The sequence below is a fragment of the Neurospora tetrasperma genome (genome assembly GCF_000213175.1).
Source record: "Neurospora tetrasperma FGSC 2508 unplaced genomic scaffold NEUTE1scaffold_3, whole genome shotgun sequence".
Taxonomy (NCBI): Eukaryota; Fungi; Ascomycota; class Sordariomycetes; order Sordariales; family Sordariaceae; genus Neurospora; species Neurospora tetrasperma.
This window is the reverse complement of record NW_009799101.1, coordinates 1,588,346-1,603,539: the sequence shown is the minus strand read 5'-3', so window position 1 is coordinate 1,603,539 and position 15,194 is coordinate 1,588,346. Positions and strand designations below refer to the sequence as shown.

The 15,194-nt window shown below is 53.0% G+C and overlaps 3 protein-coding genes across 3 annotated transcripts; 2 read left to right on the top strand and 1 right to left on the bottom strand.

Annotated features, from left to right (window-relative positions):
- Positions 1-3,922: 3,922 nt before the first annotated feature.
- Positions 3,923-7,951, top strand: NEUTE1DRAFT_146166 (uncharacterized protein; the record flags this gene model as incomplete). Its single annotated transcript, XM_009852401.1, has 3 exons — positions 3,923-4,155; positions 4,215-7,587; positions 7,667-7,951. The coding sequence occupies 3 exons, from the start codon at positions 3,923-3,925 to the stop codon at positions 7,739-7,741; spliced, it is 3,681 nt and encodes a 1,226-aa protein (XP_009850703.1).
- Positions 7,952-9,040: 1,089 nt separating this feature from the next.
- On the top strand, positions 9,041-10,522 carry NEUTE1DRAFT_129504 (GDP-mannose transporter; the record flags this gene model as incomplete). Its single annotated transcript, XM_009852400.1, has 4 exons — positions 9,041-9,353; positions 9,459-9,549; positions 9,616-9,996; positions 10,062-10,522. 4 exons carry the CDS (start codon positions 9,081-9,083, stop codon positions 10,493-10,495), a joined length of 1,179 nt encoding a protein of 392 aa, XP_009850702.1.
- A 1,230-nt stretch (positions 10,523-11,752) lies between these two features.
- NEUTE1DRAFT_121990 (uncharacterized protein) lies at positions 11,753-13,066 on the bottom strand (the record flags this gene model as incomplete). The annotated part of the gene is made up of 4 exons (XM_009852399.1): positions 11,753-11,795; positions 11,888-12,330; positions 12,450-12,871; positions 13,018-13,066. The coding sequence occupies 4 exons, from the start codon at positions 13,064-13,066 to the stop codon at positions 11,753-11,755; spliced, it is 957 nt and encodes a 318-aa protein (XP_009850701.1).
- Positions 13,067-15,194: the final 2,128 nt, after the last annotated feature.

The window sequence follows — 15,194 nt, the reverse complement described above, 5'->3', positions numbered from 1 at the left end:
TTAGCTGAAGGCCTTGGGAACCACCTCAACCGCAAGATCTAATCAGATTATCGATGTTTAGGAGGAGGCAGTGGAAACCATTGATGTGGAACATACCGTACCTTACAGAAGTGTTTCTTTGTTATGCAAGTCGGCTTTCTTAAGACCTGCCCTGGATGTCAACATATGCCCCTGGCATGACTTTCCCGAGTCTCATCCGCCTTGTCAATGCGGGGGAAAGAGATGCGGAAAGCAGGGAGAAGCGATAGGTGAAACGCTGCGGTCATAATTGAATGCGAATCGAGAATTACGACGCATTGCAATTGTATGTTATTCGGAAAGTTTTAGATTTTGCCCCATTTCGAGACGTAGTCTTTGGGTTGTGAAAGAAGTGCCCGGATTCCAGATGTCGTGAGAAAACCGGCAAGAGTACCAGGAAATATAGGACACAGCGGCAACAACCCGAGCGGTGTTTTGGACGGTCTTCGGGACCAATCACGCAAGTTCAATTTTGAGGACGACCTGCAGAAGATTGCGATGGTACGGGATGAAAATTCAAGAACCAGGCGGCAAATGAAGAGCAGAACTCGCAGTCAAATTCTCAAGATCTGCCCGTTCGCGGGGAATTATAATGGGACTAGACCCCAGGATGCACGAGGGGTCGTCATTCCCAAGAGAGCCCAGATAGTGAGGAGTATTTGAGGGATGTTTCTGTCTGAAAGCGAACGCTACCTTACCTGTGAGCCATTCAATGGCTCGTGCACTACTCTGTTGCTAGGGGGCCGCGCTTGAGAACTCGGTGTTTCAGTTGCTCTCGCAGATCGCAGATCGTTGCTTCTCACCTTTTGTTGGTTTGTAAAACACGATGAAAGGGGAACGATGAAGGAATCATAGAAGGGAGCCCGCAGGGATGACAGGGTATTCTGGCGCATATAGGCGGGGTGAGGGTGTGAACGGCGCTTGACTTACAAAACCAGGTCAAGACACTCGACTTTGTCTACCCAAGAGATATCGTAGGTAAGACGTTGGCCGCTGTCGGCGATCAACCATCGAGGGGTCTATGGGACTCACTGTGTTCGCTGTCCATGGCAGAGATGTCTTTGTTTCGTCTCGGCACAAGTCTCGTCGGTCAGAAGTTCTTGGATAATTGGTAAATTGCCCTATCAAATGAGACAGAAGCTCCTCCCGCTCTTCTAGAAACGACATCAGTGGGCATACCTGGTACAGATCCCTCATACTTACATCAACGCTCTGCTTTTCTATCAGGCACAGCCAGATGGCTGGCGAGCATACCGATGTACATGTTCATCCGGCACTGTAGTGATCATCTTGGCTTCTAGTAACTCGGTGTGCTTTGATGACATGTTGGCCGCCTCTGTCAATGCTGGTCACCTGTTGGGATCGGGTACCTGTCACGCATCCACCAATCAAGATGCATCTTCGGCAGCGGCAGTCCCTAGCTTTCTGTGCCTGAGAATACCACTTGATGTGTGGCATACCTCTACCCACTCCCGCCAGACCATCAAGCAGACCAAGTATAGTACCTCCCAGAAACCCAACTTCCAGATATGTACAAAACAACCAAAAAGGAAAAGGAAAACAGAAGAAGAAGAAGAAGAAGAAGAAGAAGAAGAAGAAGAAAACTAAAGTTCAATTCTGGACTCTTTTTTCTCCAGACTCTTCATTTCTTTCCAATTTGTAAGCTTTCTATCGCAATGGTTGGGTCAAGAGGGGAGTGAGGGGGTGTACTTCGGGACGCGTGTGGGTAGCTGCAGCAACGCCCGGGCCCATCCTGTCCACTTACAGCTTGAAGCATGATACCCGTCCCCTCGTCCCCGTTGCTCCCAACTTAAGCATGCATAAGACGCTTAGGTATGTAGCTCGCAGCATGGAAACGCAGTCACCTCACGTCTCCGATGGACCTGAGGGTAAGTACCTGAAATTCTGCTGACAAAAGGGGCGTCCGCTTCTAACAGCCCGGCAAAGCTGGACAGTCCAGGGCATGAGGGGAATCGAAGTTCAGGATCCCTCCCCAACATCAACAGTGACTTGGTTCATTGGGCTCAGCGAGGTGGGCATAAGGTTGAGTTCCCCGCTGCCGGCAACTTGCGCAACCTTAACTTGACATCGGACTTTCTTGCTGGGAACTAGGTCAGGCTCGTGACAGCTGTTCATTCAATTGGGGGTTTGTTCCGCCAATGGCAAGCAAGACAACAAGTGAGTGCAGCTGTTGTTGTAGAAGGCGGTGAGAGCTCCGGAAGAGAATCGCGGAGAGAGAAGAACTGTGAGCCCATGACGAGCGTTTTTCGGTGCCTTCCATGCAACTACAGGCAGCTGAGCCTGCAATTGATAGTGCTGAGTCAAGTTTACCTATTTACAGCAGATCGTATATGGTGTCAAGCGGAGGAGAAAAAAGCACGAAGCACCGACTTCTTCCAACTGAAGGCTGTTTCACATCCGGCCCCGGCCCCCCCACCATCCACCACTCAGAATCAAATTGACGCTGCGTTTCCAGCGAGCCCACTTTCCTCTATTCCCGTTACGCCTTCCACCCATCTCGCCTGGACCAGCTGGGCTGAGGTGTCGGAGGTCTCTCTGTACACACACCTACATACAGTAGGCAGGCAGGATGTCAGTGGGGAGCGTGTGGTGGTTCCGCAGTCGCAGTTGCAGTGTCAGATTTGATGGGATGATGAAATCCTCGACCCCCCCTCCTCACTGTTTAGGTGCCGTGACCCGGTGCTTCTTAGTAGACCTACCTAGTGTACACCTTCCTGCAGCCGGCACTCGACTTCAACTCTGCATCACTTGATCCTTTTTTCTCCTTTTCAACCTTGCATCTCTCAGTCCCATCTCTTCTTCTCTCGCATTGTAACTCACAACCCTTCCTCTTCTAATCAGAATCGCTGTCCTCTTCTCCAGGCTCGAAACCCTCCTCCTAATGACCCCGGGCCTGTATATTCTTTAGCAGCCTTTAACTTCCACTTCCCTCCCCCTCCTTGCCTCTCCTTGTCGGATCCACTCTCCCGGCGGAGTAACGTGAACCCAGACGACGGCCGTTGACGGTTGACAAAATCGACAGCCCTCCGCTGAGCTGAGACGAGGCCGGGCGTGAGCCAAGCACAAGCGACGGAACACGAGCGAACGGCCGGGGGATTGACTCTCGCTCGCTACAAGGGGAGAAAAAAAAGTCCACACGCACCATCCCACACATAGCTTCTGGTGTAGGACCGTCCCGACAACGAGCCACCATTCCGCACCACAAGTCCACCACAACCCGGGCGCAGTTGCTATCCGATCCAATCCCACCTTGGCAAAAAAAGGCAAAACCAGGGCAGCCTGCCTCGAAAGGTCTCCCAGGAATATCCAGTTTGCTTACCTCAACTCAACATCTGAGCCGCCGCCGACGAGGTCGACTCAGCTCTTCCCTCGGTTCCTCTTTTCCCCTTCAACCTGTCGCTTCTTGTTGAGGTCGACTTACCAAAATTCCCCCAAGCCACTTCCCAACCTTGCCAAACTTTTTAAGAGTTTGCAAGTATCGATAGAGAAATCCCGGCACCTTTCGTCACCGACTCCGTAATCGCCCCTTGCAACAAATCTTTGCGACGTCGTATTCCCTCTTCGAGCTTCACAAGAAGGCTCCTCGAGCGACGCTCCTTCGCTCAGGTCAGCCTCTGTCTGATATAGATTCCTGCTTAATTGGACGGCTTTTGTCCGCCCCGCGCCTGGCGCTCTTTGACGTCGACGTTGGTCCAGCCTTTCGTCCCACACCGCCTTTGACCGCCCCGCCGGAAATCAGACTCGACCGAGACGAGACCTCTCTTGAGCTTTCGTCAAAAGCTTCTTGTCCGGTATCCAAGGCCTGGTAGCCGCGTGGACGCGACTGGAAACCACAAAAAGTTGTCAATAACTCCCATGAGAGCTGGATAAAAAATAATCAATAATGTCCAACCAAAGACCCGGCGATCATATGTCGCTCGGCTTCCCGCCGCAGTCGGTTTCTCTTCAGACTCGAACCGGTTCGCCCACAAGCACATCGCCGAATGATCCGACCTCTGCCGGTGCCATTCGCTCTCCTTTCGGCCTGTCGTCTTCCAAGATGGCTGGCGCTTCACGGTCAGGCAATGGTTCGCCGTCTCACGATATGGCGTCCTCTGGCCGGCTCTTTTCAAAACGGTAAGTCAATAGTGGCCCTGATGGTTTTGGAGCGCCGCTGACCCCGCCTTGCAATGTAGTGCCCGCGAAATCCAAGCCCAGGAAGGCATCTCGGGATTGCCGGTAAACCCATGGGGTGGACCCCCGACCAGCGGCAACTCGACCCCTCTTCGAGAGAACATCCCGGAGTCGCCCACCGATGGCTTCCCGGACTTCACTCAGTTGCCCACTCCGGACAGCTTGCCCCAGACTCGGCGTGCTCGTGCCGGCACCGTGCCGTCCAGATTTCCAGCCGGTGCCGGGGTCAATAGCATGCTGAATATCCCGGCCTTGGCTGCAAAGACCTCGCGCCCTTCTCCGTCGCATACGCCGTTCAAGTCTCCCTCTCCTGGCATTGAACAAGCTGAGGGGTCAGCCTCAACGCTTCTTTCCAGGCTGAGGGCTGGTTCCATGCCTCAGCGCAGCCCGTTCGCCCAGGTACCCGGCACAAGCTCGCCATTCGGCGTTTCCATCTTCAGCAGCTGGACGCCTACTGGTCGTGAAAGAGGCAACACTCTGGCCAGCATCGCAAGTGTGCCCTCCAACAACCCCAGCTCTCCGACTCAGTCACACTTCTCTCGTGAAGGCGCGGGCGAGAACGATGTCCATATGAGGACTTTGGACTACCTTGGCCTGGCCGAGACACCGCAACCTCCTCGCGCTCAGCTTGCCACCCCGTACATGCCAACCTATGTCGATTTTACCAAGGCCGCAAACAGGTTCCGTTCTTATTCAGTCAACAACAAGGATAAATACGCTGACGAGGAAGATGATTATGATGAAGATCCGTTGACCATCATGGAGAACCAATACGCTCAGCTTCAGGATCAACTAGCCGCCACCAACGCAGCTATCCAACAGCATAACCTCGCCGTACAGGCTTTTCAAGCTGCCCGTCCGCGTGCCAGGACAGCCGGTGTTCTGGACACTCCTGCCAGCCGGATTCTTCGTAACTACGTGCCAACTCCCTCTCGGCTTGACGCTTCTATCACAGCCGCCGACATTCAGTTGCCGGAGGAGAGACAGTACGAAGATTTGCCCCAGGCCGTTGCTGCTCTGACGCTGGGCAGATCGAACAGCCGCAACAACAACGGCTTGCTCAGCGCCGAGGAGCCCAACATGGAGGGCCCAACAAGCGCCTTGTGGCTCGGCAGCATCCCTACGTCCACCACGACCTCTACGCTAACTGAGATGTTCAAGTCGTACGGCCCTATTCTCTCCGCCAGAGTGCTGACCCACAAGAACTGCGGCTTCGTCAACTTTGAAAGAGTGGACAGTGCCATCAACGCCAAAGCCAATATGAACGGAAAGGAGATTTTCCCTGGTGCTGGTCCCATTCGTATCAACTTTGCCAAGCCGCCTTCTGCGTCCAACACTCCCGGCCACGATGGGGCCTTCCCTTCCCCTAGCCCTGATCCGTTTGCTAAGGGACAAGAAAATGGTCAAAACGGCAGCACTGGCGCATCTGGTAATGCTTCCCCAACACCTTTGGCCGGAAACACCACCCCCACTGTGCCACCTCTTTCTGAGATGACCGCCGACATCCTGAACATCGTCCAGCAATTTGGCGCGACAGAGGAGGACAAGTACAAGACTTCTGCCAACCTCCAGAACGCTATTCAGTTCGATAACTTTATCGATGAGATCCCCCCCATCAAGGAGCCCGCCCACACCCGTGTTCACGACGCTCCCAAGCTCCGTGATATCCGCAAGCGCATTGATAATCAGACCTTGTCTCAGCAGGAGATCGAGAACATTGCCATCGAGATGCTTCCTGAAATTGCCGAGCTGGCGTCGGATTACCTTGGCAACACTGTTGTCCAGAAGCTCTTTGAGCACTGCTCTGACTCGGTTCGCGACCAAATGCTTGCTGAGATTGCACCCCATATGGCTGAGATTGGCGTACACAAGAACGGTACTTGGGCTGCCCAGAAGATCATCGATGTCTGCAAGACGCCCCAGCAGCTGAATCTCATCGTTGAGAACCTGCGTCCCTATACGATCCCTTTGTTCCTTGATCAGTATGGCAACTACGTCCTTCAGGGCTGCCTGAAGTTCGGCCCTCCCTACAATGACTTCATTTTTGAGACCATGCTCAGCAAGATGTGGGAGGTTGCTCAAGGCCGTTACGGCGCTCGTGCTATGAGGGCATGCCTGGAAAGTCATCATGCTACCAAGGATCAGCAGCGGATGCTCGCAGCCGCCATTGCCCTGCATAGCGTACAGCTTGCCACTAACGCCAACGGTGCCCTACTCCTGACTTGGTTCCTTGATACCTGCACGTTCCCGCAGCGCCGCACGGTTTTGTCGCCGCAGCTCGTTCCTTACCTTGTGCATCTGTGCACTCACAAGGTCGCGTACCTGACCGTCCTGAAGGTGATCAACCAAAAGGCGGAGGCTGATGCCAGAGACACTATTCTTAAGGCTTTGTTCTTCACTCAGAACGACCAGGTTCTGGAGGCAATCCTCAGCGATCACGCATGTGGTGCGACGCTCATCTTCAAGGTCTTGACTACTCCCTTCTTTGATGAGACCATCCGGACTCAGGTTGTTGAAAACGTGAAGAACGTCTTGATTCGCATCAAGGCGCAGCCTGGTCAGGGTTATAAGCGATTGATGGATGAAGTTGGATTGTCTACTCGGAGCGGTGGGAGCAACAGCAACAACGGAAACAACGCTCGTGAGCACACCAACAATAACAGCAGCAACAGCAACAATAGTGAAAGGCAGCGCCCTACATCGCGCCAGACTCCTCAACATCAGCAGCAAAACCAGCAGCAGCAGCAGCAGCAGCAGCCGCCTCAGCCGGCACAGCAGGCGCAGCAGCAGCAACCTGGTCAGTTTACCCCTGGACCGGGTCAGTACTATAACCCATTGAATGTCGGCGCCCCCAACTACAATGACATGGCTTTCGGCATTCCTAGAAGCGAGGGCCTGGAGATCCCCCAGCAGTTCCCTGCTTTCGTCCCTCAAGGACAAATGTACGGTGGAGCCGCCGCGCCGATGGCCCCCGCCGCTGCTCTCCAGCAAATGCAGTACCAGCAGAGCATGATGGCACGCGGCGCACCTCCCATGAACAACTACTACCCGGCCGGTATGCCCGCCGGGTTTGGTGGTTTCCAGACCCCGAGCCCCTCGATCGACCAGTATCGCGGCACTCAAGCTGCCATGTCCAACGGCAGCCCGATTCAGCCGCCGCCTGGTGCACCCCAGATGCCTAACATGCCACCTGGTGGTCCTCAGGGTCCGTATGGCGCAGCTCCTGGATTCGGCATGAACATGGGCATGCCTACTCCTGGCTACGGCTACAACGCTGGGTCTGCTCCTATAGGCGGAGCTGGCATGCCGCCCCAGCAGCAAAATGTGGGATACATGCAGGAGCAAGGCAACAACAACAACTCCAGACGTGGACGGGTAAGTCAAGAATGCCGCCATCTTTGGACTAGATGATGGCGCACTGAAGTCGCTAACATTCGATTTTTGCTATACAGAGATAATCAAATTCCGCTGCGTGGCACCTAAAAAAGTGTCCACACATCTCGGCTCCTCGGCCCTTACAGCTCGGTAAGCGCCACGAATGGGCTATGTACAACACTTTACATCTCTTCTCTCTCACTCTATGTGTGTAAGGGATGAGGAATGTTAACCTTCTGTTGTTCTATTGTTGAATCGGTTTGGTTGTTCTTTTGTTCGGCTTGTCATTCATTTTTGGTATCGGTTTTGGCTTCGAATGAGTTTACGAGTGAGAGAGATGACCCCCCTTTTCTGTGATCCACAGACGACACGACTATGCAACGAGTTGGTACAGAACGAGAGTAGGGTATCGGCGGCGGAAGGGTTTGTGAGGTTGTCCAGGCGCAGAGCGGACGCGGTACATGAATTGAGCCAACGCATTATGAGAAGACGAAATAAAAATGGGCGAGTGAAAAGCAACGGGACGGAGGAAGAAGAACTTGCGACAAAACAATGAAGGGATGAGGGGGAAGCAGAAGGGGACGACGAGATGGACGTGGAGGAAGAGAGATGAGGGGATTAGACGGTTGAAGTTTGCACGGTTCGTTTCATGTCTATAGTCGTATTGAAAGGGTGGCGGGCTACTCTATAGTGCTGGTCTTGGAGCACGCCCATCGCCTTTTTGGTAGTAAATAGTAGTAGCATTTTTGATCTACACCCTGCATACTTGGTTGTATTTGCTTTTTTCCATCAACCGACGAGAGTGGGAATAGCCTCATGGACCAAGCTGATGGCGATGCTCAAGGCTGATTGGTCCAGGATGCTGTAGGCTTAAGGGGTACGGTTCACGGCTTGGCAGGTGACAAGGGGCAAAGTGACAGTTGCGGGACAGTGTCCGCTCTCAGGCAGGGAAGTCGAGGCAAGGAAAAGGGGTTGTGTGGGGGAGCGCGGGCCACTGGAGTGTCGAGGTGCCAAGCCTGATTGGAGAACGGGCGGGTTTCGCATCTGGCAATTTAACTTGACAGGCCCGAATTCTTCCAAACCCTTTTTCTGACACGCGTCTGAAGTCGCCGGCGCTCTGTGCTCATACACTACATAGGACTTGCCTGTAGAATCTCCCAAGTTCCCTTCCTGCTCTTGGCAACCAGCAAGGCTCAGGATATCCGTTTTCGGTTCTGGAATGGTATCAGCGTGAACGGCCGCATCCACCTTCATTCTTTTCTACTGCACGGCTTTTTGCGACTAGCGCACCGACTAATAACGGTCGGTCGGTACCTTGTTGGTCTTCGCTTCGCTCGTTCCAAGGCGGTCAAGTCAGCCCGCGCGCATCCCACCCGACCCGTCTTTTCGACCGTCGCTGCATTTCGCAACTTACAACTTTTTCCCTTTACCTACCGGACCACCCGCCTGTCTTTTTCTCACCACATCGACGTAATTCCCGTCAGTAGCACACCATGGCCAACAAGAGAAACGAAGACATTGAGTTGGGCCCCGCCGAGGGTCGGGGTTCGACCGACAAGGACCCTTTCCTGGCCAGGAGATCGTCTTCGCAGCCAAACCGCCCTCAACAAGCTGGTCCTTTCGGCGGCTACTTCGACAAGATTGACCACAGTCCCGGTGCCTCGATTATCGCCTACTGTCTTTCGTCGATTTCCATGACGGTTGTCAACAAATACGTTGTGTCCGGCAGTGAATGGAACCTCAACTTCTTCTACCTTGCTGTGCAGGTACGTCAGCCGGAACAAACACGCACACCCCAAGGCTTCAACCGCCGGACGAGAAAAAAAAAAAAAAAAAAGAAGAGAACGCTAACAATACCTCCATGATGGCAGTCTCTGGTCTGTACTGCCGCCATTTTGATTTGCAAACAGCTGGGCATGTTCCAGAACCTCGCTGCTTTCGACTCGACCAAGGCAAAGAAATGTAAGCCTTCCACTTGTTTCACCTTGTGGAAGTCTGGAGCTGTTGGCTGACACAGGGCTGCAACAGGGTTCCCTATCTCGCTTTTGCTCGTGGGCATGATCTATACCAGCACCAAGGCGCTTCAATTCCTCTCCGTGCCCGTGTACACCATTTTCAAGAACCTGACCATCATTGTTGTTGCCTACGGTGAGGTCCTCTGGTTCGGCGGCAGCGTCACCCCCATGGCTCTGCTCTCCTTCGGTTTGATGGTCCTCAGTTCCGTCATTGCTGCCTGGGCCGATATCCAGGCCGCCGTCGAGGGCGTTGGTCACACTGCCGAGGCTACCGATGCTATCTCCACCCTGAACGCCGGCTACGCGTGGATGGGTATGAACGTCTTCTGCACCGCCGCGTACCTTTTGGGCATGCGCAAGGTCATCAAGAAGATGAACTTCAAGGACTATGACAGTAAGTGGCTCTGGCCGGGATTTGTGTGGTGACAAAGTACATTACTAACGGAATTCTTACTTCAGCCATGTTCTACAACAACCTCCTCACCATTCCCGTCCTGATCGTTTTCTCCCTGCTCTTCGAGGATTGGTCCAACGATAACTTGATCAAGAACTTCCCCGTCGAGACGCGCAACAGCCTTTTCATCGGCATGATCTACTCTGGTCTCGCTGCCATCTTCATCTCGTACTGCTCGGCCTGGTGCATTCGCGTCACCTCCTCGACCACCTACTCCATGGTTGGCGCTCTCAACAAGCTTCCCCTCGCCATCAGCGGTCTCATCTTCTTCGACGCCCCCGTCACCTTTGGCAGTGTCACCGCCATCTTTGTCGGCTTCGTTTCTGGTCTCGTTTACACTTGGTCAAAGACCCGCCAAAAGGTCTCCCAGATCCTGCCTACCACTCAGCCTACCATGAGCGCTAGCGCGGCCAGCAACAGGGATGCGGCAAATGCTTGATTTCACAGACCGGTGCGGAGTTGGGGGCAGCAGTACCGAGCGAAGCGCGTTGCCGCCTTGTGGCGGGAACGTGACAGACTGTGCAAGCCGGAGTATTGCGCGGATGTAACACTGACGGTCTTTGCCAGCTCGGCCTCAGCTCCTCCTCCTCCCCCCCTTTTTCCTTCTTCCCCCACCGTTCTTCCCGCCTTTACCGGGCGCTAGACAAGAAACGGGCTTCGTTGCAGAGGGAAAAATACCTTTGTCTACTTTTGTCCGCCTTTTTCATTTTGGTTTTATTTCCCTGTACAATGCTTATAAACACCTGTTGAAATCCTCTAGTACACTGATCTAGTTTCGCATCAGACTCTTCTTGTTGTTTTTCCTACTCTCGCTATCTATAAGGATTTGCACAGGGAATAAAACCTAAGGTGTTAGGGAGTCGCAAGCAAGCAAGCAGGTGTGGACAAAACCGAATTGGATGTGTCTTTTTTCTCTTCATTTCTCTATAGGGTGGGTGTGAAAGGTGGTTGGTTGGTTGGTTTGGTTATTGGTCCTGGTCGGCCCATGGAAGCACATCACAACAGCATATGTGTGTCGTGTGCCGCGTGTGTGTCTCTATATGCGTTTGGTTAATGGCGTTAGTCTTCTGCTGGATCGGGTCGGTAGAAACTCACTCGGGACAGAAGGCGACGGCGGACGGATCGGATCTGGTCAAAAGAGGGACAAAGATGTGGGACGAATTTTCTCGCGGAATGATAGATGATTGTGGGACAGAGAAGGGGTATATGTGCTCCATCTCTACGAATCTGCTGCGGTCAATGGCATCTTTATGTTTGGTTACTTTAAGAGACTTGCCTTGTCCGGGAGCACTAGATACGTATATTTAATGAGGTGATGGATAATAGACGATGGTTCTGCCTACGAGATGCATGCTTGGGTGACCCGCGGTTTCGCTTGCTGTAAGGTCTGTTCGGTCTTGCGATGGCAATTACAGGGCCTGAAGCCGTTCAAGTTGAGAATTTCAGACACTTCCGTGCCGATAGCAACATTCTCGACCTTTGGGGCGTCATTCGCTAGCTGGCTGGTTCTATCTTTACTGACGCTTGATGCACACCTTTCAAACCCGACGTAAAAAGACTCCCGCCAGTACACATTGTATCAACGCATACAGAAGTAGTTTACTATTTTCATAGTTCTCATCTGGCCACGTAGGCGAGATGGCTGCCCTTGATCTTGCACTACACATCGTCGGCTAGACAACGACACCAAAAACTTTCAGCGGTATTGCCAAAAGCAAAACCCGACCAAAGGCGTCTGTCTATGGTAGAGGCCAAATAGTCCCAAATATCAACACCTCAAATGGCCTCATCATCACCGCATCACCTTCCAAATGCGCTCCTAGGCACCAACCCATTCCCCCCCTCCGTCAACGCCCACAACTCCTTCCAAAACCCAACCGCCCCTCCCACCAACAGCGTATAATACCCCACCGTCCACACCAGCCTACTGCCCCTTCCATCCAACCTTTCCACCCGCCCCCAAACCTTGGGCAATCCCATGCCGTTGCAGAACGCATGCACCGCGAACGCGGCCAACAGACTGCCGGTGCGGATGAAGACAAAGGTCGCGTACGCCCCGAACAAGGTGGTGAAGCTGAATTGGAACACGGACCTTAACAGCGCGGCGAACACGGGAACGCGCGGGTTTTGAAGCCGGAACTCGTAGAAGTGGTGCACGTGCGCCAGACCGAAGATGACGGGCGAGTAGAAAATGATGCGGGAGACGGGGAGGGAAGATAACAAGAAGAGGGGGACGGAGGAGGTGCGGAAGAGGAGTTCTTCTGTTAGAGGGCCCTGTTTTTTCCCCTCAGGTTAGTTGCATGCTTGGGAAGGGGATAAAAGGGGAGGACAAGAGGAAAAGGGAAGAAAGAAGAAAAAATGGAAAAAAAAAAAAAAAAAAAAATCTAACTCACAGCAACAATATTCCTCCAAGTCAGCATGTCCCCCCACAGCTCCTTCACCGGATATCCCTTAACCCAGTCCTTCCAGCCATCATCAACCACCAGATACAAGAACAGCGGACCAGCGAACAACAAGGCCGTCAGGCCCAGGGCCCTAGCAGACTCGGTGAGGCCTAAAGGCCACAACCCCAGATAGTGAAGGCCATCCGGCACGGAGAGATCGGCTACGTATAGCAGAATGAGGAAGGTGGACAGGCAGCAGCAGAAGCAAGAGATGCAGACGGAGCGGATACGGGCCCGGATCACGGAGGGGTTGTCTCGAGAGAGAGTCGGCGAAGGGCGGGTGAGCGGGGAGAGGTAGAAAGGGAGGAAGTATGAGAGGGCGTAGAATACGAGGAGAAGGGAGGCGGTCGTGGTGGAGATTGGGTTGCTATCTGTTTTCTGAGTTAGCTTTGTTTACTTTGGGGATGTCAAATGTGGTGAGATGGTGTATCGTAGTGTGGGTAGGTAGGGGTGAGTAAGGCGAAGCAAAGTGAGGGGTAAGTAAGTAAGTGAGTGAATGCGAGCGAGATGAGTATACCTTTTGACCAGGGGTTAAGCCTGTGAAACATTTCTGAGAATGCCACCATCCTTTCCTCAACGCTTGTTTATTTGAGGACTTCCAGGCTGATGTGACTTCAAACTGAATAGGTGCTTCAGAACAGCCCAAGGATAGACTCAATCAGAGTGGTAACGTTCGGGTCAGCCCGCAAAAGCAGAGGGTGCTCGATTCGATTCGATGCGGTACAATTCAGTTACCCAGTAGATCTGAAGGAAGCCGAATAGGAAAGAGTCGACAACAACGGAGGTTTCAGTTCCAACGTGGTGGTGATATGGTGGTACTGGCGTCGATCCTCGATCCCTGTCTTTGCTTAAGCGCTGTTACAGATTACGCGCGCCGAGGCGGCTGTTGAATGCCGAGAATGTCGAGATGCTTTTTTTCTCTCCAAATAGTTCGGAAGCGTTAGCCGCCGGAAAGCAAGGCCGAAGGTGGTGTACAGCAGGCGCGGCAGCAGGCAGGTTTCGTGTTCGAGAAGATGAATGGAGGAGGTGTTGTGAGGTATGCACAGCTCGTTTTAGATGCCGAGATGTCGGTCGCCTTTCGCGCGCCTGTCGGGAGCCGCTGTCAAGAATTCGGGTCGGGCTTTGACGTTCAGTCAGCTACAGTAGCCGCGTTTGAGAATTTGTTGAAACAGTAGTCGGGAGTGGTGAAGAGGCAACTGGACAGATCTGTTGTTCCTGCAGTAGTGAGGTGTCAATGCCGATCTCCGTGGGCCTTGGGCTGAAGATAAGTTCACGAGTCCAGACGAAGGTTACGGGACCCGTCTCCTTTTTGGTTCCTGTTGCGTTGTGCACTGGTGGAGGAGAAGGGGACTGGAATGTAAGTAGTTGTAGCGAAGTTAAGGTTTGCCCCACCGGCATTGTGTCTGACTTTAGCATTGTTGTTTGGGCATTGCGATTCTTCTTTCAAGTGCCCTACGTTCGGGCCGTAGCCGTCAGAAGAAGGTTTGAGCCTCCATCCGCCGCATGGCTTCACATTCCATCCGTCTTTCATCCGACCGATCAGTGGATTCGGGGTCCAGTGTATATTGGCCGCTGATATTGGTACCGGTCTACCGGTATACTGGTAGCATTCCGAATGTACCGAGCACATCTCCTATGTCTTTCGGTGAGATGTACATTGGTGAGGTATACATTGATTCACGCATATTACCTCCGTAAAAAACAATGCGCTTCCGCATGTCTTGGAAGGAGGATGGCATCTTTGGATTTTGATTCGTACTCGTCGCATCTCCAACGTGTCCGTCAGGGGTACAGCCGATCAGGAACAAAACACGCAAAAAGAAAAGAAACCAGTCAACTAACTCAGCAACCAACCAGTCCGTCTGGACCACAGCATACCTACTATGCAGTAACTACTATGTACTCCCTCCACTGTTCGCGCCATCAACTGGGTTGTGCATCCAACTGTCTAGTGTAGCCCTCAGCCTCAAAGCAAACGCCTTAGGGATGTCGCCAGTGACGCTTGTGTTTCGAATGGCAAGGAACCTCGCGTGGGCTCGTGGTTGTGGACCCCTCATTGGCGAATCAAGGTTGCCCCATTGCCCTTTTTCGCGACAAGGCAACGTCAGTTTGTGCCTGGCGAGCCCAGCTGTATCTCGTGGGACAGATCTGGGCGGGAGTTGATAGGCTTTTATCTGTTTGAGTTTTGCGGCAGCGATCGACTAGGACGAAGCGAACTCCATCGTGGTGTTGGCGAGCATGGAGAGACATGATGAACGCCATTACCGTTCGTCATGCTTTCCAGTCCATGCCCTATCCCACCCCGGACCGAGCGCAACCCCAGAGATGAAGTCCAAGGGCAGCCGAGATTGGTCAGGAAGGCCCAGTGGAATTGGGAACGGGGACAGTACACTACACGTGTAGAGATGGGGTCAGTGCTCAACTCGGTAAAGAGAAGGTGTGGTGAAAAAGTCCGGACAAGTCACTAGGTCTGGTTGATTGTCAGCTTGAGACCTCGGATCAACTTTCAGAGGTGTTTTCATACTGTAAGGATGCTTTTGCCCAAATCAAATGCCATACACACATAGGCTGTATTGAATCTGTTTGACCCCCTTTGGATCGGTACCTGGCCATCTAAACGGTTTGAGACAATTCAGAAGACAACTCAGCCAGTGTACACTCCTAGAGTACCGAGATAGCAAGCCAACTATCAAA